General features: G+C 31.4%; 2 protein-coding genes across 2 annotated transcripts in view; one reads left to right on the top strand and one right to left on the bottom strand.

Moving 5' to 3' along the window:
• eIF3a (eukaryotic translation initiation factor 3 subunit a) overlaps positions 1-22,424 on the bottom strand; it is a 95,788-nt gene extending 73,364 nt beyond the window's left edge. The window contains exons 1-4 of the mRNA XM_075370791.1: positions 22,245-22,424; positions 12,596-12,792; positions 5,281-5,429; positions 2,469-2,619 (exon numbers count right to left, since the gene is read on the bottom strand). Of these exons, the coding sequence (XP_075226906.1) occupies positions 2,469-2,619; positions 5,281-5,429; positions 12,596-12,792; positions 22,245-22,293 (546 nt within the window). The 5' untranslated portion in view covers positions 22,294-22,424. The remainder of the gene's footprint in view (positions 1-2,468; positions 2,620-5,280; positions 5,430-12,595; positions 12,793-22,244) is intronic.
• Positions 22,425-22,931: 507 nt separating this feature from the next.
• LOC142318248 (putative DENN domain-containing protein 10 B) overlaps positions 22,932-24,088 on the top strand; it is a 58,953-nt gene continuing 57,796 nt past the window's right edge. The window contains exon 1 of the mRNA XM_075354812.1: positions 22,932-23,090. Within this exon, the coding sequence (XP_075210927.1) occupies positions 23,060-23,090 (31 nt within the window). The 5' untranslated portion in view covers positions 22,932-23,059. The remainder of the gene's footprint in view (positions 23,091-24,088) is intronic.

The following is a 24,088-nucleotide window of genomic DNA, read 5'->3' as shown; positions in this document are numbered from 1 at the left end:
TATGCAATGCATTACTATCAATAGATTTGAATAATTATTAAGAAATCTTGTGTATATTACAATAAAAGGATTGCACTGCTTTAATTAATCTGTGTTAAATTTTAATGTATTAATATTAAAAACCAAATCTAAAAGCTTTTTTGTTATCAGTACGTACATCTCATTAATTATAAACATTCTAGTCTTGCATCAGCAAGTGACATTCTAAATGTTATTTAAGCACTCAATCATTGGCACACCATGCTAACTTTGCTGAATTTAATATGAAACTGCAAACAAGTCATCCAAACACTGCAAAAGTTTTGTTTAAATCTTTATACTACCGTATTTACTCAAATAAGACACCCTTTATTTAACACAATTATACCCTAAAATTTGGGGGTCTTATATTCGAGGCGAATCTTACATATAGGTATTTCGAAAAATGAAAATAAAAATAACTGTATTACCGAACTATGTATTTAGTATGTTTTATTAAACACTAACTATTATTGTAAGTTATACAGATAAAAGTCTTGTTATTTGAGGATGCATGCTATTTGACACCAGGGGCGTGGCTTTGTTCAGGTTCACAGGTACCAGTATGTCTGAAAACAAAAATGAATGACTTACGAATTTATAGTTCGAACCAATTGCTGTTATTTTAACAACAATGCAAAAAGTGCGGTATTGTGTTTTAATTACTGGGAACACAGTTGTTTAGTCAGAGTCACTGCTGTTTTCATCATCCTCATCTTCATAATCATCGATATCAGTCTCTCCCTCAGTTGTGTCATCAGAATCCTCATATATAAGATGATCTTCCATTCCATCTAATGCACAGGAGATGTCAGTCTTATTGAAACTCTTGATTATCATTTTCGGAGTATTTTCTTCCCAGGCAACGACAATCCACTTGCAAAGAAGCTCATTAAAGGTTTCTGCATTTGTCAACTCTTCGTGTTTATCTGATCTCCATCTGCCATCCATTTAGTGTAAAACTTCTTAATGTGGTCCTTGAACGACTTATTGATGCTGACGTCCAAGGATTGCAACACAGAAGTGAAGCATACCGGAATAACTGCAGCATTTGTGAGTATTTCATTGATTCAATTTTTAACAGAATCTTCAAGAAGGCCAAGGGCTATCTGAAACAAGAAGTCCTTTAACACTGCTCCAGGGCGGTGATTCCAAATGATTTCTAGCCAGTCGCACATTAGCTTCACATCCATCTACCCCTTATCTTGTACGTGAACATGTAAACCTCTTGGTAGTTTTCCCTTTGGCATAGTTTTTCTTCTAAAAATGACATAAGATGGGAATTTTTTCCATCTGGACAAATGGCTAACATAAACTGCATCTCAATTTTTCTGCTCCAGCTGTTTTCATCAGTATACTGGATTTGCCCACTTTGTTTACAGTTGTGTTCTGCAGCATTTCAAAAAGGACAGGTGTTTCATCGGCGTTTCCAATCTGAGATACGAGGTACTGATTTTTCCTCTTTCACTTACTATGTATTGATAAACTCCAAAGCTCTGTCAGTATATTCTGCTGGTAATCGTTGGCACAAAGAAGTTGTCCACCGCAAAGTGAATCCTTTTCTTCCCATTAACTGCACCACCCACCTACAACTAGCTTTAAAGTCACTTGTATTTACATGGTGTTTTGCTACTTCGTGCCATTTCACTTGTATCATTTTACAGATCACTACACAGCACTCTCTTCTCTTTCTTCCACACACTCAATCACTGTATCATCCACTGTGGGATGACATCCTCTTTAGGGCCACAAAAAAATGAGTTCCTTTTTTTGGAGCTTTAAGTTTACCTCACTGATTTTTCCAGTAGCAAATCATGTTGGTTGTGCCAAATACTCTTGATCCACTGCTTGTACACCATTTTGTTCAGCAAATTCATTTTACCAGGAACACAAGCAAAATACAAGAAAAACTCATTTCAATGAAGTTGATACAGTTCTAGCCAAAGGTCTTGTTTTACTAGTATAAAGAAAGTTGATAGTAGGATTGATGCTGCTATATGAAGGTTTTCTTACCATTAAATACCTCTCCATTAAATACCATAGCATTGTTTTGCAAACACCTGAAAGAGTAAAATTTGTCCTTGGTCAACAACTAACTGTATGTAAAGTTAAAAAAAAATTCCTGAAGAACTGTTTTTCTAGGAATTACAGCCTGTCAAACTGACAAATCTAACATTTGGAAATTTTTTTCTCTAAAATTTACCTGTAAAACTTGGAGGGTCTTACAATCTAGGGGGCCTTATTTTATAAACAAAGTTTGTAGATACAAACTGGATTTATTAAAAAATTGTGTATTTGTCAAATATGTTTTGCTTTTTATTATGGCTTAAGAAAAAAATAAATTGTTCAGTCAGAAGAAAATTGTTACTTGGTAAAATAACTAACCACTTTGACTATGTTTAACAGAATTTAACAAAATACATTAGCAAAATATACACAAATTAACTTACCATACGGGCAATATCGTGATATAATGTTTCAACATGAGCATTTGTACGCAATAATTCTAGACACTGACAATATGACTCCCAAAGAAATTTGACCCAGGGTGTTAGGATAGTTCTATCACTCCTATCTTGAGCATCCTCTCCACTCACAGCACTAAAAGAATTAAATGTATAATAAATCTTTAAGAAATAAAATGCATGACAAGACACATATTTTTAACAATTCCTTTTAAAATTGTAATAGCTAATTTTTTTAGTTGTACATACATATATGGAAGTGCAGTTTTTTATTCTATACTTTAGTTTTTAATTTTCTTTCCTGGAAACAAGAAATTCAACAAGGTTATTGAATGTTATTAAATGTTGAACAGTTGTTATGAAAACAAATCTGAAACTGAAATAAATAACACAAATAGAATAACTGAAATAGATAATATAATGTCTATAGGCATTAATTTTGAAACTTGAAACAAGAAATATGACATGATATCCATTTATCAATCATATTTCTTGAATGTCATTGAACTTGTAAATAGCTTAGTCATCTTACAAACTTTTGATAATGATAATATTTTCATATTAGGTGATATGATTATAAATATTTTAGAAAACAGTAATTTGACAAATGAATATTTAATGGTTTTAAATCACACATAGGGTTCAAATTGAAAGTAATGCATATATCAACTATATTTTCATTAAAAATAACATAAATACTAATGATATAATCACAAGTATTTGAAGATGTGTATAATAACCACTTTTGCACTTCTATATATATTAATGTCAATAAACCAAACAGTCCTAAGAGTAATTCAACCATTACTAATGTAAATAAATTTAATTATGAAAATTTTTAATTAGTTTAGAACAATATGGGATAACATTTACTTAAATACCTCTAATAACATAAACAACTTGGTGGAAAATTTCACTACCACACTGACAGAACAGAAGAGAACACACTTATACATTTAAAATATCCCATGCGATATTGTTTTAATATTGCATAAAAAATGGATAACTCTAGGTACAGTCAACTTCATTAGGAAGAGGGACAGAATGTTTACCAAACTAATTAAACAACTATTAATATAAAATTAAAAAAAATCTATAAAAAATACATATATATTTTGAAAAAATTCAATTAAAAAAGCAAAGATTAACTACTTAATAATAAATTTGAAAAACGTAAGAAAAATACAAAAAGAACTTTGTAATATATTACTGAAATAATAGATTGCAAAAATAGATGAATGTCGACCAAAAATTGATTCGGTAATCTTAATAATGGCAATATAAACAACATTAAAATTTCAATATCAATCCAATCATGCCCTGCAGGTAACTTTGCTCTAGAACTAACTGATACTAATGAAATCTATAACATTATTCATGATTTAAAAATAGTTTATTGCCAGGAATAGGTGATTTCAATGGAATCTGTTTAAAAAAATTTCAATATTCAATGTAAATTCATTGGAATTTATTATGAACTAATATTTTTTTAAAGACTATTTTCCAAAACAACTCAAAGTTGCTGTAATAAAACCAACACCAAAATCTGGTGATTTAAAAACCCCAGAAAATTATAGACCCGTTAGTCTTCTTAGTAATTTGTCTAAAATAATAGAAAAGATAATACAAAATATCCTAACCTAAGTAAACGTGTGATTATATTGACTTTCATTTCAATTCCTTTTTATAAAAAAAGTTTATCAAATAAAAAATACACTATCACCTTTTACTTATAGATTATAACATTAGATAAATAATATAATATATTATAGAAATAACATTAGATAAATATACGATATGTTTCTAATAATTAAAAAAAAAATTATTAAAATCAATTTCATTGAAAAAACCAATATGACTTCCAATCAGGGAAAAACAACTAGTTGCAATCCTACATCTAACCGAAATTGTAAATAAAAATGTCAATAATGGCAGACAAACTTTGGTGGTCTTTTTAGACCTTTCTTTTTCCTGTTTAGCCTCTGGTAATTACCTTTCAGATAATACTTCAGAGGATGAATGAGGAAGATGTATGAGTGTGTGTAGTCTTGTACAGTTTCAGTTTGACCATTCCTGAAATGTGGTTAATTGGAAACCCAACCACCAAAGAACACTGGCAGCCACGATCTAGTATTCAAATCAATGTAAAAATAACTGACTTTACTAGGACTTGAACACTGGAACACTCGACTTCCAAGACTATTGACTTAATTGTCAATAGTCTTAAATTTATTTATGTTTTTTTAAAGATTTCAACTTTATAATTTTGTAGCTGAAAACAAAACATAATGGTATGATCTAAGTAAATGGGTGATAATGATGTTGACTTTCATTTCAATTCCTTTTTACAAAAACAAACGTTTATCAAATAAAAAATGTACATATCACGTTTTATTATTAGATTATGAAATTACACTAGATTAATAAACAATAAGTTTCTAATAAATAGAATAATAAAAAATAATTAAAATTTAATTAATATAATTTTCCATATATCAGTGGTGGAGTGGTAACATCTGGCACTTTTATCAGTAGATCACAAATTCAAAAACAAAAAAGTCAGGCATGATATATTTCATATGCTATAAAATTTTCATTTTATATTCCCATGGCACAAGCTTCAAGCTTATGTGGTCAATTAATCATAAAAAAATAATACAAAAAGCTAACAAATTATACTGAAGAAAATACATTTTTACTGTCATGAATAAAGCAATAAAGTATAATTTTGTTCACAAAACATTTGCCATGCACATGGCAACCATAAACAATAATCATTAAAATAAGAAAAACAAACCTAAGCAGAATGCTTTCTGGAGTTGCTAAGTTATCTAGATCATCAATATCAACAACTGCTTGTTGAGATTGTTCTCTAGCAGACTCTGTACGTTCCTCAGCTGTTTTCAAATAACCACGAATAACATTTTCTAATGACCCAACATTGACCTAAATAAAAAAAGTAAACAAATTAGATGTGTCGGTAACAAAATCAACAATAAATTTTGATAGGTACCTTCTTTTAGGGAAGGCAGGATTATATTACAACGTAAGTCTTTTACCACTTTTATTTTTATTAATCTTTACTTTTTTTAATTTAAGACATAAAATTAAGCTAATTAATGGAAATATAGTGTAGAATATTTCTATAAGGAGCAGATGAAATGTAACGCATACTGGAAGGTAACAGGAGAACAAATGGTGGCCAAAGCAATAAATGCTGTCATCTAGTAGTTTCATACCCCTACTATTAACATTCCCAAACTCGCTGATCCATGCCCTCTCATTTTCTGTCAGTCAACATGGTTAAGTAATCGAGTATACCTGATATGAAATCTAAAAATAACCACTGATTAAATTTTAAACAGGAGAAAAATTTAACACACATTATTTATGGTGATGAAACTGTTGATCAAAGTACTGCAATAAAATTTTGTGCTTCAGAAGCTGGTAAAGCGAATACTGAAGATGAACATCACAGTGGTCAACCACTATCTTTGACCGATGAGCTGTACCAAAAGGAGATGGAAGTAATTCAAAATGACCATCACATCACACATCTCACTATCACGATAGGCATACTGAAAGTACAAGTCAAACACATTATTGCAGAACTGGGCTGCCATAAAATCTGTTTGGAGTGAGTGACAAACAAGCACACAGAAAGAACTGTTATGAATATTTATGAAACATTATTGCAACAGCCTGACCCCCCTCACAAGACAACACCCTTGTGATGATCTGTCACCATATCACCCCCTCCATATTTAGCCCTAATAGGTTTTAATGGAGGTTGTCTTTTAGACTCTTTCATCCTGTTAACACATCACAGTCATCAATTTGGCCTCTGTCAGGATGCCAATGTAAATGCTTCTCGTATATTTCCATCAGTGTATTTACACGACTTACTATCCCCTTCGTATGGCCACTTCCAACCATGACCACCTACCACCATAACTTATATCATTAATTGATATGAGTCTTTAAATACCAACAATTCAATCCTCATACCAAAAAAAAAGTATTCATAGCAACAATTTTGTCCTACAATTCAATTTATAGTCCTCTTGATTTACTTACAAATCAAGATACAGATACATAAATTTAATAAGCCTCTAATGAAAACATACCCTATCTCTTTGCTCTGGTCTGCTTTTGGAAGCAAGGTTAATGCCTACACCCTCCCACACCACCGCATGATCAGAGTTCTCCACACATCCATTCTCATCCTAACAGTAAATATCTCAGCTAACCAGGGCTCGATGCCAAACCGCCTATCTTGGCAAAGTAAGCACCCAGGCAGGCCTCTAACCACCCTAGTTGCTATTCTATTTATATATCTATAACACAAACGCCTTCAGCCACCTGTCGCAGGGCTAAAAATATAAGAACACCAGTAACTATGTTACATTACCTTTCTGTTTTCCAATAAATTGGAATCAAAACCATGTCCCGAAAGAAACTGTGTAATATACCAATTGGGGAAATCCACCTAACTAGCTGCATACTTCTCACATTAGAAAAAATACCACATGTATAATGGCCATCAAACGATTCAATGCACCTGAACTGCCATAAATGGAAACCTTGGTCATATATTTCTTTTATGCACCAAAATGTAAGCTGGCCTACCTTCTTGGTATCATAAGAATTGGTGCTGTCACAAGGATGTCAATGGACTTAATATCAGAAATAACAAGGACCACCTATCGAAAGACTCCTACACACACTAATCATAGATAACAATAGGACGCTGAGCTTTTCTCAAAATATTTGTACCTCAATCAATGAGCACAGACAAGTGCAGCATTATAGCTTCACATTCACCCTTATATAAAGCACGCATGGTTCTGAATTCACCTTAGGAGACATAGCATATTCGACAATCACAGATCTGAAATTCTGCCATTATAAAGCTTAGTCACATGCACCATGTGCAACCACTGAAACTCTTTGAAGTTGAAATCTGAACTCGTTAACCTCTATATTCATCAGACTTGACTTTCACTTCTTTCTGCAAATAAATAGATATTAAGGGTACTCATCTCACGAGAGCAGAATACGTTCATACTATCAAGGAAGCCAAACTCAAGTTTTGGCAAGACTCCATGTGTAAGTAGCAGCGCAATCCCTGGCAGCTCGCAAAGTCATGTTACCGGCCAAAGCCACTGCACATGCTGTCCAGTATTTGATGTGAGTGTGGTGGTTGTGACCACACTTTAACATCGGTGGCGACTTACCAGACGTTCCTGGATACTCTCTTTCCAGATGCTCCAGAGGATGAAGCAGAAGTTAAGTGTTAGGGCAGGTGAGACACCATTCCCTGGTGTACAGGCTGTGAAACCTGTAGATATAGGCCGAGTGGTTTCTTGAATGCCACTGAGAAAGGTTCCGGGGATTGACAAAGTTGACCCGGATATTTTCTATCATCTGCTGCTTGTCATAAGAGAGCCGATTGGCAGACTGTTCTCGGGGTACCTAAACTGGTGTTGCTTTCCAACTTGTTGGAAAGTGGCTTTGGTGAGGGTGCTCTTAAAATCAGAAAAGGATCCGAGTGAGGTGAGGAGTTATTGGCCCATCAGCCTCTTGCCAGTATTGGCAAGTTGCTTGAAAGGCTGGCTGTGGAACAGCTCTGGGAAAAGATATGAACTCATTTCTAAATCGAGGCCAGTATGGCTTCATGAAAGGAATTGGCACTGAGGATTGCATCTTAGATGCCCTTGATGAGGTGGAAAGCACTGACTGTAAATATGTTTTGGCAATTTTTATTGGCACAGAGGCAGCATTTCCTTTCTTGTGTTGGAGTTCTGTCCTCTATGAGTTGGAACGCCGCAATGTTCCTGTAGCCCTGCAAGCCATAGTATGTGACTACTTGTCGGATCGCTCAGCTGTTTAAGGATACACACCTAGTTGTGGAAAAGTCCGTTACCAGGGGAAGCCCACAGGGCTCTGTTCTCGGCCCCTTGCTGTGGAACCTGGTATTCAATGGATTTTTAGGACTGACATTCCCAGAAGGGTCACGGCCCAGGCGTTTGCCGATGATTTTCTCCTGTTAGTTCATGGTAATTCAAGACCACAGCTAGAAGACCGAGCACAGGCGACATTGTCAACCACAGAACACTGGATGGACATTCAAAATTTAAGGATTTCTGTGCCCAAGACTAAGCTTATTTACTTCTCAAGGGTGCACACAAATTATCATACAGTCGTAATCCCTGTATTAAGTATAAAGGATGTGTAATCAGCTGAGTTCAAGTTCATAAGTACGTAGGTGTTTTGTTAGATGAGAAGATGCTGTTTAACAACCACATTAGCTTGAATGATTAAATTTCAAGTAGTAAGTAATAATGAGGAAAGGCAGATTCTTTAAAATTCAAATTTGCATTAAAGCAGTATGAAGTTGGGTGGTGTTAAACCATCAGACTTGACATTTTTACAGAAAATAAATTTTAATAGAATTGGATATGTAAGTAAATGTGAAATAAATTTGTAAATGAATAAAATTCATAGCCCTTTTTTTATATATTAATATGTATTTTTAAAGGAAAAAACTCAAGGTAAGTCTGCCAATCTCTAATAAATAAAATATAGTTCTTTATTTCCAGTTGTATTCACATGTAAATAAAATCCTTTATGTCTATAGTTGTGTACCTCTATCTAAGTGATTATTCATATTAATCTTAATGCTTTGCAGCGACAACAGTAATAACCACCTCCAGATTTTTTGTGGTACCTGAGTAGATATATTGAAAATAGTATTGTTTCTTTAATATTAAATAAATAATTCAGTATTACGTTTAAAAAATAGAGAAAATGTTCTTTAAGGTGTAATATAGTAAACTGAAAATATAGTCTTCAGCAATGTACAAGTGATCAGTCTATTTTAGTTTGTCTTTGCTTTTAAACTCTTGGCAGTGTACAGATGGAACAGTTGTATTTAATTTTATTAGCTTTGCCTATGACTGTATGAGGAATTCATTACAATTGCCCTTTACCAGCGATTCTAAATTTATCTTTACACTGCACGATAAATAAAATTTTTTCCACTGAATCATTAATTCTTTGCTTTCTTAGTAACCTTAGTAAAATTTCCTTCAGAGAATACTTCATTAATTGAATTGGAATAGACTTAAATCTATTGCGATATCTCAGCACATGACTATATTTTAATGTGTAAGGTAGGAGTAATTAAATTTAGTTATATGACTGCAAAAGCTTTCTGGCCAGTTTCCGTAACTGTGCCAAGATTGATCTTAAAACATTTACTTACTGTGTTATGATTAAACTTTATTATGTTTTGTGGTAGAAACTTTTCAGAGCAACAAATGTAAATTAGAAAAATGTTGTGAATAAAATTCACGATAAAGTCGAAGTGTTTAATTAAATTTTAATCCATTCTATTAAACTTGATTTTACTCTAGTAAATTTTAAAAGTTGATTTTCCAATCCAGCCTGCTTTAATGGATACTTCTTCATTTATTGATATGTTAAAGGTGGTTAACAGTGTGCTGGTCATAATAACCACGTACCCTTACCCTTGGCTGGCAATAGACTTCTTAATATTTTTTTTTTCCCTATGGTTCAAATGTCTGAAACGCTGAATTTCCAGTCTTTCAATTAATAAAGATCTATTATGCTCATTTAAAACCTAAATTACGAGAAACTTACTGTGACTTTGTTTATACGCCTGTTCAAAAAATATTGTAAGAAGATGGCAATATGCAACAAAATTTGAAAGGTTAGAGTAATATGTTTGTAAACAATGATTGAGAAAGTATCCAGTTGTTTAAAAGCTGTTTTTTCTTTTTTTACCGCCTAATTTTTTTTTGTCAGCCTCCCAATGAAGTTTATTAGGATTATTTTCTGAATTATATTTAGATAAGCTAGGATGTAAACAACAATTTTGTGCCATTAAAATCTTATATTATCTTTTTGTCGTGAAGTAGATTGCTTGGGTTGATAATTTGTTATTTCTTTATAAAAAACAGTAAATCCTCTGAGTCTAAAGCCTTGTTATCAGACTTGCTCCTAAAATGTAATGCAAGGTTGCTCATAAATCAAAATCGAAACAAGTGTCAGTTAAATGAAACAAATATGCGTAAAAATACATTTTATTTGCTACAAAAACTTACATTTATTTTTCCACACAATCGCCATTTACAGTTGCACATTTCTCTCAATTGTTGAACCAGTTTTCTCATTCTGTCAGTGAAAAATTCTGGTGGGCGTTTTTTGATCCGCAACCTCATTCCATTGTTCATTTCATCTACTCTGGTGATTGGTTTGCTTGGCATTTTTCCTGCCCCCATTCAGTGGCCGTAAAGCATAAGACCAAATGTCTGTGCCACAAACAGCTACTGAGCCACAAATCAGTTTAGCAACCATTGTCCTAACTAGCTCCTAGAGCTAACTTAAAAGCGTGATGAATAAGCATGGTACCATACACCACTTGCTTACATGTCCCATCACCTACTTGTCATACATCACTAAAATGGGTAGGCACACCCCATCATCTACTACAACATATATGACTATCAATAATTAATTTATTTCGTCAAAGACAGCAATTCGCTACCATGCCTAGGCCACTGAATGCCAGCCACATCTCTCAGTTAGCTTCCTACAGCAGCACGGTAGGAGTCTTTTCCCTTAGGTAAACTACTGATTTCAGATGAACAAAGCAAGTATATCAAGGAACCTCCTACTCGGTCCGTCAGTGTGGCTCTTGTCACATTGACTCGCCGCTTGTGATTAGCCAATTTTCCCCTTGACCTCTAAGTTCCAGGATGGCCTGGGTTCTGGTCTCTCCCCAACAGCTGGGCAGTCGAACATCATGTGTTCACTCAACTGGACCTCCTGGCAGACGCACAGCTCATCAGCTGTCAGGTGAAACCAAAACAAATATTGGTTTAAATTTACATGGTTGGAGAGCACTCAGGCCCCCATTGCCCTTAAAAACGAAGGAGACACCATCCCCCAGATCCTGTATAAATCTATACAAGGACCTTCTGTTAGTCGTGACATGCCATTCTTCCATCACAAGGCTGTAAAGACTCCTCCGCAGGAGGGAGATTGGCAACTATTTGCTGAGTTCTCTTGTCGTAAGACAAATATGAAAAATAACATCACTGATACAGCAATTTTAATCACTGACTGACTACGTTAGAATCTGTTATACACAAGTTACAAAATTTGTTAAATTTCTTAATCACAGTACAGCACAATAATAATCACCTCAGGTTATTTACACTACCTGATTTAGGCAAAGAGAAGTGTACTGTAGTGTTGAGATATCACCCTGATGTGTACTAGGTAAAGAGGGATATTTACAAAACTCTTAGAAAGGTGTAAACCAATAGTTGCGATCCATTATAACTGGTTTCTGATCAAAAAGTTCAAATCACTCAGTCATTAACCCTTCAAGAATACTGCTCCTACTGATTCAGATGTTGTGTACATGTTTTTCAACCATGAAATTTTGGCAAAAAGAATTCCCTGTTAAAAAAAAAACATATTTAACAAGGTATAAGCAGTTTAATTTTATATTATAGTGAATTCACTGAAAAAAATACATCATTATCTATGTACCAAAGTTTTAATTTTTTTATTAAATCTCTAAAACATCTCAAGAAGGGATGACCTAATTTTAATAAATATAAAATTAAAATAAACTTATTTTGTTAATTTTATCTGTAGCAATCATTTAACTGTCCCTTACAGAAAATGATCTAATCACCAACAAAATTATAAAAGAAAAATGTTGTAAAATACAAAATTCACTCAAATTAAGCCTTACGGTTTACTCAATAATGCCATTATATAAATAGAATTATTTATAATCTCTAAATCCTGTAATTACAATGAATCTATCAGTCAGATTGACAGAAGTTTCTGAACTTTAAGCAAAAATCAAAACAAGAAAATTGTTAATTACAACGTTTTCTGAATAATTAGTAATTCAACTTCACATTTCACCTCAACTAAACATTTCATTGCGAAGACTGACAATCATAATTCACATATAACTTAAAACTTATTAGTAGACAAAACTGTAAGTTTACAATGATAATGAAAACATTACTGTTAAAAATTAATTTTATATTACAAAAACTCACAGATTGAAACATATTCCTATACTGAAATAATCCTTCTTTTGCGATGTGGGACTTCTTGAGTTCGACACAAAGGTCCAAATACTTGAACATGATTGGTTCCAAAACACTTTCGCTGTAATTGAAGGCCCATTTTTTGTTTTTAAAAACTTCACAAAGCGTGTCAAGAGCACGAGCTGGCTTCCCAACCTCAATAAATTCTGTAATCAATAAAGTTTTATGTTAATTAAGAAATAAATAAAAGTGATAGTACAAAAGTAAACAAAAAAACCATAAATAAAATACTCAATAGTGTTTTCTTTCCTTTAAAGTAATGGAAGCACTAAGTAATATTTACATTCAACTACCAAATCAATAGACAAAAATAATATTTATATTAAGAAACTTAACATATAAAATGGCCCACCAATTAAAGAATTTGCTAACATTAAACAATTATTGTGTCTCAAGACCTCACTAAGCATATGCTATATTGTCTAACAGGAATCTAGTATATGTTGGACACAGAAATGCCTTTTGCCGAGGTTTTGAAAATGACCTCCGATAAATCCCATAAAAGCTAGGTACGGAGGGGGTGGCACGGTAACAAACTGCCACACGGAGAATGGCAGTTTCAGTATCCTGACCCCTAGGGGGTCAGGATATGTCTCTTAATGCTCAATGCATTGTTGTACTTTTAATTAAATTGATGATCTGACTGCAAATAATAACTTGTTATATATGTTGTTCATTATATAAATTACAATTTTTAGCTGCGTTACAATGCAGAAAGAAATTAGTAGTTGATTAGCAGCTGATTTTATAGTATCTGCAAGAGGGAAGGTTCATCAGATATAGTGAGCAAATCTGAAAAGAAACACTCCTAAATATATCTTTATGTGTGTGTTTACACACACATGCGTAATGAAAATGAGGAAAAAGAATTATTAGTTTTTAGCAGATTTTGAGGATAGGTTGTTGAAGGAGTGGTAAAAGAAAGAAAAATATTAAGAAATGAAATTATTTTAAATACTTGTAACAAAAATTTGATGGACACGTATTGGATTTTAAGAATACAAGCTAAAAGAATAATGCAAGATTGAAATGTTTCAATTATAATACAAGTAAAGTGGATTACAAGGCAGGTGAAGCGTCTACATAAAATATCTGGAGGGTGTGGAATGATAAATCAGTTGTACCTATTCTTTGGTGAAACAATGAAATGGTGGACCCACTTCTCACTCACATTGGACAAAATCAATGAGTGCTTTAATTTATACTGGGTAACAAGAGGAAACTAGAAGTTTCCAACTTTGCAGTACAAAAGAATCATTCCTAGAGATGAGAGAAGCCAGAAAGGGGTTATTCATTATGAAGAGCAGGATTCTCTGACTATGATTAGATATACACGCCATGCTGATTCATGACCATTTAGTTAAATATTTTCTTGATTTTCCTTAACGGGGGATTGCAAATGGGTAACTAAAGAGAGGAAAATATACTATGAGTTAGTCAAGAATGAAACCGTAGAAGTTAAGAAAAATATTCAAAGAAAAGAAAAAAAGAAGAGATAGGATACATATAAATGAAGTGAGGAAAGACATCAACCATAATAACTGTATGGCAAGTGATGTGTCTTTTAGTGCGAGGATTAAGGGGTATTTTTTAAAGTCTGTCAATCAGTACAGCAGTTTTTTTTTCGAGACATTCTGAAGATGGGAGGCAGATAGATTATGACTCTACAATTAATCTGATATAAGAATTTGCAATCAGGAAGTCATTTAGCAGAGAAAAAACGACAAATTACTGGAATAAACATCAACTTTATGTAACTATTTTTTTTTGTGTTAATGGGAGTGTAATGATAGAATTTTTAATAATAATAAACAATTACAATGGTTCCGGTATATTTCTGAGGGGGGCTGAAGTAGAATGGGAAATGGATTGTAACTTATTGTGAGAATTTTTATCAACATATGCAATTGTTATAGTCTTATGGTAATGAGCGATTGGAATGGTAAAGTTGGTAAATCCCACAATTTACACTAAGTTTAAAGAAGCTGAATGTCATTTAAAATTTTTAAGACCAAATTTTTGTGTAAGAAAGAGAGCAAAAAAAAACAAATATCTTATAAGGATGAAAGAAAAGAAAATTTATATATGTAGCAATTTTAAGTACTTTGGAATTTAGTAAGAATTTTAAAGTCTGTTTTATTTGTTCCAGGTCCAAATGAAGAGGCAGACAAATTTGTAAAATATTAAAAAAAAAAAAAAATATGCAATAAGGAAAAGTTATCCAATATGTAGCTATATGTTATATTGAAGACAAAACTTTGGATCATCACAATGAAAGAAATTGATATTTTTAAAAAGAAATAATAAAACATTTGAAGAAAGTAGAACTCCCATGGGAGTTTACAAGATATCCCAGTTGTTGTATAATGAACTTTTTTAATAATAGTTTTACATATCTTTCATGCAATTGATAATTTTCCCTCTTTATAAAAGTTGTTGCAGATGCGTGTAATTACAAGGGCAGCTTTCCTTTATGAAATTTGCTATAATTTTATTAAAAAAAATTCAATATTTATAAAATGTATGAATACTGCTAAAATGCTTATGGGTATTTTGCTGGGGAGGTTAATAAAATGGTTACAAATAAAAATGTATAATAAAAGAGAATCAGGTAGGTTTCTGTTCAGTGTACTCGGCAGTATTAATATTTATGTTTTATGTAGTATTACTAATAATAAATTAAGTGTAAATAATAAAGAAACAAACGATTTATTTTTCTTTTCTAGGTTTTAAGCCAGCATTCAACAGTGTGAATAGGAGCTCTGTTTTCAAAAAGAGTGTACCAAATAAAAAAGTGTAATATAATGCTATATAAAAACTTAGGTTAGGAAAAACTTCCACAAACACCTTTTTGTTTTTATGGTTTATTTTTTCGCCAGAATGAATCTACTGTTACAAAAAAAAGAGGACTGGAGTATTTGTTTATACTAAGTCCTTTTTATCTCTCACATAATGGTGAGATACTTTACTACATGGTGTTAAAAACATTAAAAACACTGACTGTGCACCAATATTTGTAATAATAGTTCTCTACATCTACAACTTTCAATAATTATTGAATTAATTCTCCTCATAAACTGGGTTCTGTAATTGAATGCTATTGTTGAATATGACTGCAATAATCTTTTACAAATCAAAGCCCCCATACATTGGTAAATGATGTGTAATGTGAGAAGTAATAATTATAATACAAGTCCATAATACTCCACCAAAAATTGTAATATTAGTACTGTTAAAAATACAAAACCTAAGATAAGCTTAATTGGTAGTCAGATAAGCAATAATATTCGGTTTAAAAATCAATCATATTAGCCACTATTTATTAATAGTTTTTTGTTTTTGTTGGGGTATTGTCCCTTGAGATTTATCACCCTATTATTAGTCCCATTGACTAACAAAAACAATATAACGCTACCTAATAACAGATATAGTTCTACAACACAAAAAACAACTGTAGTCTAGCATTACAACAAATTTTGACTCATGAATAAGTAAATAATAAACAAGAAGTATAAGTAAACAAGAAACCACATATAGAATTAGCCAACTGAATAAAAATAAGATTATTTCTTTCTTTTGACCATTTTATTTTTATGAATGTGAACTAGTATATAAGTATATGCCCACAAATAACCTGTCAAAAGACCATGTATAGCAATAACTAAAATTTCCAGATTTTATCAGGAGATTAACAATATATCTTGACAACTGTAGGAATAATTTTTTCAATCCAATCTGGCATTATGTGGTATGTTTAGATCAGTTCTAAACACAAATGATTGATTTACACACCTAGAACACCAATACTTTTTGCCGTTTTATTTCCCAAAGTTTCCAGTATTTTTCTGTAATTACATCAACCTCTCAGCAGTCATATGTTTACCAGCATAATTATAATTCAAAAATTTTTTCCTTCATAATTTTAACAATAATTTTTAATTTCCAATAACTCATAGTTTTACAATAATGGTAGGAGTAACATTAAAAATTGTTGGCTAATTTTAATCTGAGTGTAACAACAAATAATCTGTCACTGAAAAAGGTTAAGCTTTTAATAACCTTTGTTTCTGTTACGATTAGTTTTAGTACCTGTCACAACATTAATAATAAATAACAATGACAGGGATTATGGTTTAATTTAAAAGTCTACACATAAAGCTTTCAGTACAATACTAAACCACCTTCCCATGGTGTCCTCAAAGATTTCAGGTGACAAACCTCTATAATACTCATGACATACATTATTTTGAAAAAATTTCTTAAGATATATTAATGTTCCAGTGGTTCCAATATCACTAACTACAAAGACCCGATAAATAAAATGTAGGTTTATAACATCTTTTATTCTTAATAATCATTCAAGTATGTACAACATAAAATGTTACAACATAAAATAGAAAGTAGTATAAAAATTTTCAGATGATTTAAGAAGATACTTAATTCTTAAAAGGTAGAAAACATTTTAAACTTTCTTTTTAGTTTATGATTTCTGAAAATCAAAATAGGCAAGCAATGGTATACTTTTATTGTACACTTCATAATTTTTTAATGTTATTTAATACTTTTCTACTTTGAGGTAGTGCAAGATGTGAATATCCGATTTGTATGACCATGAAATGTAAAACTTAAATCTTAAGCTGTAAATGAAAGATTAAAAGCTTGGATAAAAAGGGTACTCTTCGGTGACAAAAGAAAACTAAGATTTAGATTAATCCACAAGCATCTAAAATTACCAAAACAAGTAAAATAAAATAGAGAATCAACTTGAACAAATCAAAGAGAATTTCATGAAAATAAAGAGGGATTTCTACAAAACATTGCTGTAGATTTCATGGCAGAATGATAGTGTCTAAGCCTTTCATCCAGAGGTTGAACCATTCATGAACCAAAAACTCCCAAACACCTAATGAAACAGAAATGGACGAAAACATCCAGAAATTAAGGAACAAAGCAGCTGGTAAAGACTTGATTGTAGCAGAATCATGAAAACAACAAAAAGAACTGAAGAACATCACTAAACAGACATTTACAAACACAAGATCCAAAGTAAAATTCCTGGTGTAATTTTGTCAGACGATATCAAAATTAAAACAGGAGTAAACAAGAGGATTATCAAAAGGTTTATCACTAACTCTTTTTAACTGTCCTAGAGAAAGTAGTAAGAAAACGGGAAAAGAATATGAAAGAAAATGGAACACAATCATTCAATTAAATTTTCTGGAACTGAAAAAAATTGGAATTAACTACCTGGCCTTTGCCAACAATATTGAAATTTTCTCTGAGAATCTGAAAATGTCAGCAAAATGAGTAAACCACTAAAAGAAATTGCAGTAACCGTAGAAGTAAAAGTTTCATTCAAAAACATGGAATTCACGTCCTTAAATGTAAAATATACAGATTCAGAAAGAAAGAGAAATAATTTGGGAACCGATTCTAGAGCTTGAAATAAGAGAACAAGTTCATATAAACATATGTCTGAAAACACGTTTTTATCAAGTTACAGAACGAAAAATTTTGTCCACATTTCAGTTTCCCCGTCGATGTGACGTCATACTGAAATTTTTAAGATGTTATATGAAGCGGTAAACTTGATGGCTTCTCATGTTTTTTGACTGGGAAAAAAATAGGTCCCCAACAGTACCTACCAGTTTTTATGATATCAAACAAAAATAAGAAAAATTCTGTGATAAAACACATTTTTTTTGGGTTTGAAATACAGTAACTTAGTTAAATGATTTAATAAATGTATAAATTCTAATATCAAAATTTGCAGGGAATTTAATTCTGAGAAAATTAATGTAAAAGTATAAAACAAAAAATAAAAAAATAACTTTTCTAATAAAAACAAACAGAATCAAAATTAACAGAAAAATGTTATTATTTTATAATAATTAAGAACAGCTGTTTTTAGTACTATAAATTTAGACGTTAGAAAAATTAGGTTGGCAACATTAATTTGAATACTACTCACTGTCATAAAATTGTGGTTAAGAGTTAATAATAAACTTTAGGTTCTTTAAGTGTTTTTGACACAATTTTGATTGTGTGTTTAATTATTTTTCAGAATCAAGTTATTTAGTGTTTTTGTGTTTGTTATTCTCTAAATGGAGCCTATATTTTTCGAACTGAATTCTTTGTTTTGAAAAAACAACATCTCTTCACTCATATAGAATATGCTGACATGATTTTTGTGGCTGATTTAGTGATGGACCTGCTCCAAGATGCATTGGAAGAATACCAATGGAAGTAACCTGGACAAGTATTTCCAAATCATACAGTATTTAGTAGAATTTTTAATAATTTTTGTAAGAATGGTACACCTTCCAGTGCTCATGTTTCATCTGAATGTCAACCAGAACATCGTGATGAAAGGGAAAACATTTTTCAGATGGTACAGCTTAGTCCTACAACAACCATGTGAAGTTTTTCAACAGAAATCAACATTTCACAAAGTAGAGTATGGGGGAAATTACATGCTCATGGACTCTGTCCTTATCATGTTCAGAAAGTTTAACCAACCAGCTTGGTGACTGATGCCAGAATACTACAGTTTTGTCAATGGGTTTAACAATAATTATCACTTAATTCCTCACTATTTTTGCACAAAGCTACTTTTACTGATAATAGAGTTACAAAAATCATGGAATTCACATCGGTGGTTTGAAGAAAACCCAAATTGCTGTAGTTTCAAATTTGCAGCAATGCTTTTCAGTGAATATTTTGTATAGCATGATCAACAACCAATTAATAGGTCCTTTCATACTAGAACAATGTTTCACAGGCAGAAATTATATGGAATTTTCAAACAATGAATTTCTTAAGTATTTGAAAGTTTTTCATTGGCAAAAAAAAAATTGAAATGTATTTATCAACTTGATTGAACACAGACATTTCACAAATGAAGAAAAACAATTCTTAAATGAAAACTTCACTGGTAAATGGACTGGATGTAGAGGGCTGGTAAACTGGGCACCTAGATTACTGGACCTCACTCCCTTAGATTACTGTTTATGGTGACAGATGTGAGATGCAAGGTATACAAAACCAAGAGTAGACACACATGATTCAACTGATCGTGTTATGATACAATCGAAATGTTGGTTACTAAACTTTTTTTTATATTTATATACTTATCATTTTGGTTTATATCAATCAATAGTATAACAAGCATATTGTAGAAATGACAATGAAGAGAGAGCGAATGTACACGCTTTATGTGAGAATTCTTTTGTTTTATTAAATTATATTTAACTGTTGGTCATTAATTATGTATTTATTTAGAACACTCTGCAACAGGTCACAAGCCCAGGCATATAACTGTGAACAAAAGTCATGAAAATCTTGTTGGATCGTTGTGAGAGTTGTGACCTATATATATCCTATTAATAAAATTAACTGTTTTCAACTTCTAAATGTGATACAACTTAAAAAAAAATGAATAAAATTTGTATATAACTAGTTTTAAGTGAGCTGATTGTCAATTTTCGAATGAAAATCAGCAATTTTTTCAGTACTTACATATTAACGCCACCACAGCTACAGCTGCTGTTTAGTTTTGTTTATGTTGACTTCGTAAGTATATGTTGACTTCGTAAGTATACGTTGACTTCGTGTACTGACAAATCGTACGTATATCAAAATAACCTAACTAAGTATAACCTACAAGCTAGCAAGCTTAGGTTATATTTAGTTAATAACATAACCTTAATGTTATAGCACCGAAATACAATTAATGTTAATCCACCGAAATCCAATTGACTACTTTGTTTTCAAATAAAGCTGTAGCTGCGGTGCCGTTAATACGTAAGAGGTTAGCGAGCGTAGGTTATATTTAGTTAGATTATTTTGATATACGTATGATTTGCCTAACCAGCAGCTGAGGTGGCGTTAATACGTAAGTACCATTTTTTCACAGCTGCCATTATTTCAGACAATATACACTATCTCTCATTACTTTCCCTTACCTAACAGATTTCTTGGTACTTATGGATTAACACCACCGCAGCTACAGCTGCTGTTTAGGTTATGTTGACTTCGTGTACTGACAAATCGTACGTATATCAAACGTTAATAAGTTGTATATATTATGCATATTTAATGTTAATTATAAGAGGTTAGCGAGCGTGGGTTATATTTAGTTAGGTTATTTTAATATACGTACGATTTGTCAGTACACGAAGTGAACATAACCTAAACAGCAGCTGTAGCTGCGGTGGCGTTAATTCATAAGTAGCGATTTCTTCAGTTGCATGTGTACTCAACAGACCTGTAATTAACTTCAGTACCAAAGCATAAACCGTCAAAAACAGTAGACTCATAATTAGTGGACTCCATATTTTATTAATAAATTGAGAATAATTTCTTACACTTCTAATACATTCATCAATTTAATTTCAGAGAATGAACTATATTTTAATTCTTGTAATAATACTTCTCAATCAATACAGCTAATAACTTAAATTTTTAGGACGTGTAAATTGATACAAGGAATGTAAATTTCAGCCAGATCAGAAAATTTGAGTAAGCAGCCAAACTTTAACTTAAAGGATACACTACCTTAATTTCACACACTATGCTAAGTACTATTTAGTAGTATCATATGAAAAAGATTTAAAGTATCACACATTTCTAAAATTATAAATTAAAATAAGTTGTAGTTAGTCCAACATATCACACAGAGCGATACATTGTAAAACTACATCATACAATTTTAAGACAAATCAATTCCATAATTAGATCTATTAAGTATAAAATTGTAGAACTGAACAAATTTATTCTGTATTAAGTTCTATATGAATAAATGTTTTCCAATACCTCAATTATCTGACACTAGACAACTTATTTGTCATATCCAGTCAATGTAAAAAAAAATTCAAGATCACAAACTTTTACGCCAGCATCTTCAGATGCAGCTGCACATAAGCTCAGTCAACAAGATAATAAATTTATTTTGTAGAAGCTAATCACAATCAACATTAGTTTGTTTTTTAATATACTTCTGAAGCAACAAAGCAAATAATGCTTTCCTAATACTCAAAAATATAAAACACCCGAAAGTCCCTTAATAGTATGAATTTAGTTCTACTAATTACCATACATATAACACAACAAAATCATTAAATAAATTTCATACCGGCCTAGCTAACCAATTCTCAATTACTTCCTAGATTTTCATTTGTCAACTACTCACATTCGTAGAAACCTACCTACCTACCACTTGCCGACATATGGGTCTTTCATCGTAAAAAAAAATATATATATATATATACATGCATATATAAGATAAAAATTACCACAATCGTAATCATTAACATCATTCAATTACAAAACCAATTTATATGGGCAATTGAAATCAATAATTATTAAAAATTGTAGACATAAGGTTCTAATGTTACTACCAATATTGGTACACAGTTTGTATTCTCGATGTCCGGCAACACAAACATAAGATAAAATACCACACCAAATTAATAACATCAACAAATTAATATTCCAGTCCTCATATTTTTTATAACAATAAAACATTCAGACTAGCTAAAGAAAACCTTAAAAAATAAAAAAGGTGTTCCATGCAGGCACTTGTGTGAACACAACTCACCATTTGCTCTTTTAAGAGCGTTTTCCGGACGTTGTCCGTAACGAGCCATTTTAAATGAACTTAAGGAATTTAAACTTTCATTTACAACTCACAATTCACACTATTTTACAACACAATCAGTATTACACTTCACAACCCAACGATCAACTGCTCGACGCATGGATACCGTCCAGCGGAAATAGCACAAATGGATGTGATTTGTCCTTCCAGGGCGGCAAATCTATAAATGGGTAGTAAACTCAAAAGACTCGTAAATATTCTTAAAAAGTTGACTTTTAATGACACTTAACAACTTTTTATTATCACAAAAATTTTTAAAAACCACAGTAGCTTATTTTATAATTAATGGTAGCTGTGTAACTCTGATTTCACATTTTACGAAATTTATACCATTCTCTTAGTATTACAAATATATAAGAAGAAATAGAATTTTTTTAATTTATTTATTTCGTAAATATCGATAGTTTTCCGTTTTATCAAATTCTACCCATATTCAGCTAATGCAAAATATTAGTGCTGTCGACAAGAGGAAGGAATTTTAACAATTTCATGTAATTTGTAAAAAAAGAGAAGAAAAAATATATAATATTAGTAATAGGTGTGTATTCAAGAGTTCTGGAATATAATTAACTAATAAGAGAAAGAATGAAACCGTTTGCTATTTGGTTACTAGGAATGTAGTAACGCTTTTGATACTAGAGAGATGTAATCATGTGATGGCTGTGACAGTTTAGGTAATTAACCTAAGTTGTTATAACCTCACATCTTGTATTGTTTTTGTTTTTTCTAAAAGAAATGTTAAGAAACTGTGTACTATGACCGATCTTATATCATGCAATATAATTGGTATGTCCAAATATAATTTTGGTATCAGCTTAATAACAATCAAATTGAAGTTTCTCAATCATTTATTTCTATAATTCTTAAGGATAATTAGTAACATCTATTTCTGAGCAATTTTAGAGTTGGTGAGATCTGTATATTTTGTTTTTTTTTTAATTAATTACTGAGTTCAGAGTATTGATAAATAATTAAATTTTAATGCCTTTTTGTGTTAAGCTGAATTAACAGTGAATGGTTGACAGTTGTGCAAGTATTATGATACTATTATCTTAACATAATACATTATCATACCTATTCAGCAGACAGGTATTAATAAAGCTATGATAAAACCTGGCTGTTCAGGTTTGTTTAAAAATAAAACATATATATATATATTGGTGGTTGGGTTTCAATTAACCACACATATCAGGAATGGTCAACCTATGACTGTACAAGATTTTATTTCATATATATATATATATATATATATATACACATACACATACATACACCTTATATTTAATTTGATGTGTGAACTTGCCAATCCTGGTGACATAAGAAACAAAAGAGTTTCATCTGTAGTTAACAGTTAAGTAAATAAAATTTTTATTCTGATCAAAATATAATAATACATTATATTGTAAATCCTGACTGGAGTGGATAGATATGTTATTCCAAGGAGAAAAAAGATAAACCCATCATTGCAATCAGCTGATTTCAAAGTAAACAATTTTAAGGTTTAAAACCTAGTAAAGGTAGTTACTTTTGTATGGATTTGAATATTAGATTATGGATACCGGTGAGACTGTACAAGATTATATTTCATATACATTCATATATATCATTCTCATTCATCCTCTGAAGTAATACCTTACGGTGATTCTGTTATGTTTGTTTGTAGCTTATCCACCAACTTTAACTATTAATATATAATTTTTAAAGCTGTTACTGATAATTGCTATTAAAACGTATACAATGGATGAGTATAACTCATCCAACCGTATTTTCTCAGTTGAATGATA

The sequence above is a fragment of the Lycorma delicatula genome, chromosome 1 (genome assembly GCF_047948215.1).
Source record: "Lycorma delicatula isolate Av1 chromosome 1, ASM4794821v1, whole genome shotgun sequence".
In the NCBI taxonomy this organism is placed as follows: Eukaryota; Metazoa; Arthropoda; class Insecta; order Hemiptera; family Fulgoridae; genus Lycorma; species Lycorma delicatula.
This window is presented reverse-complemented; position numbering and strand designations above follow the sequence as displayed.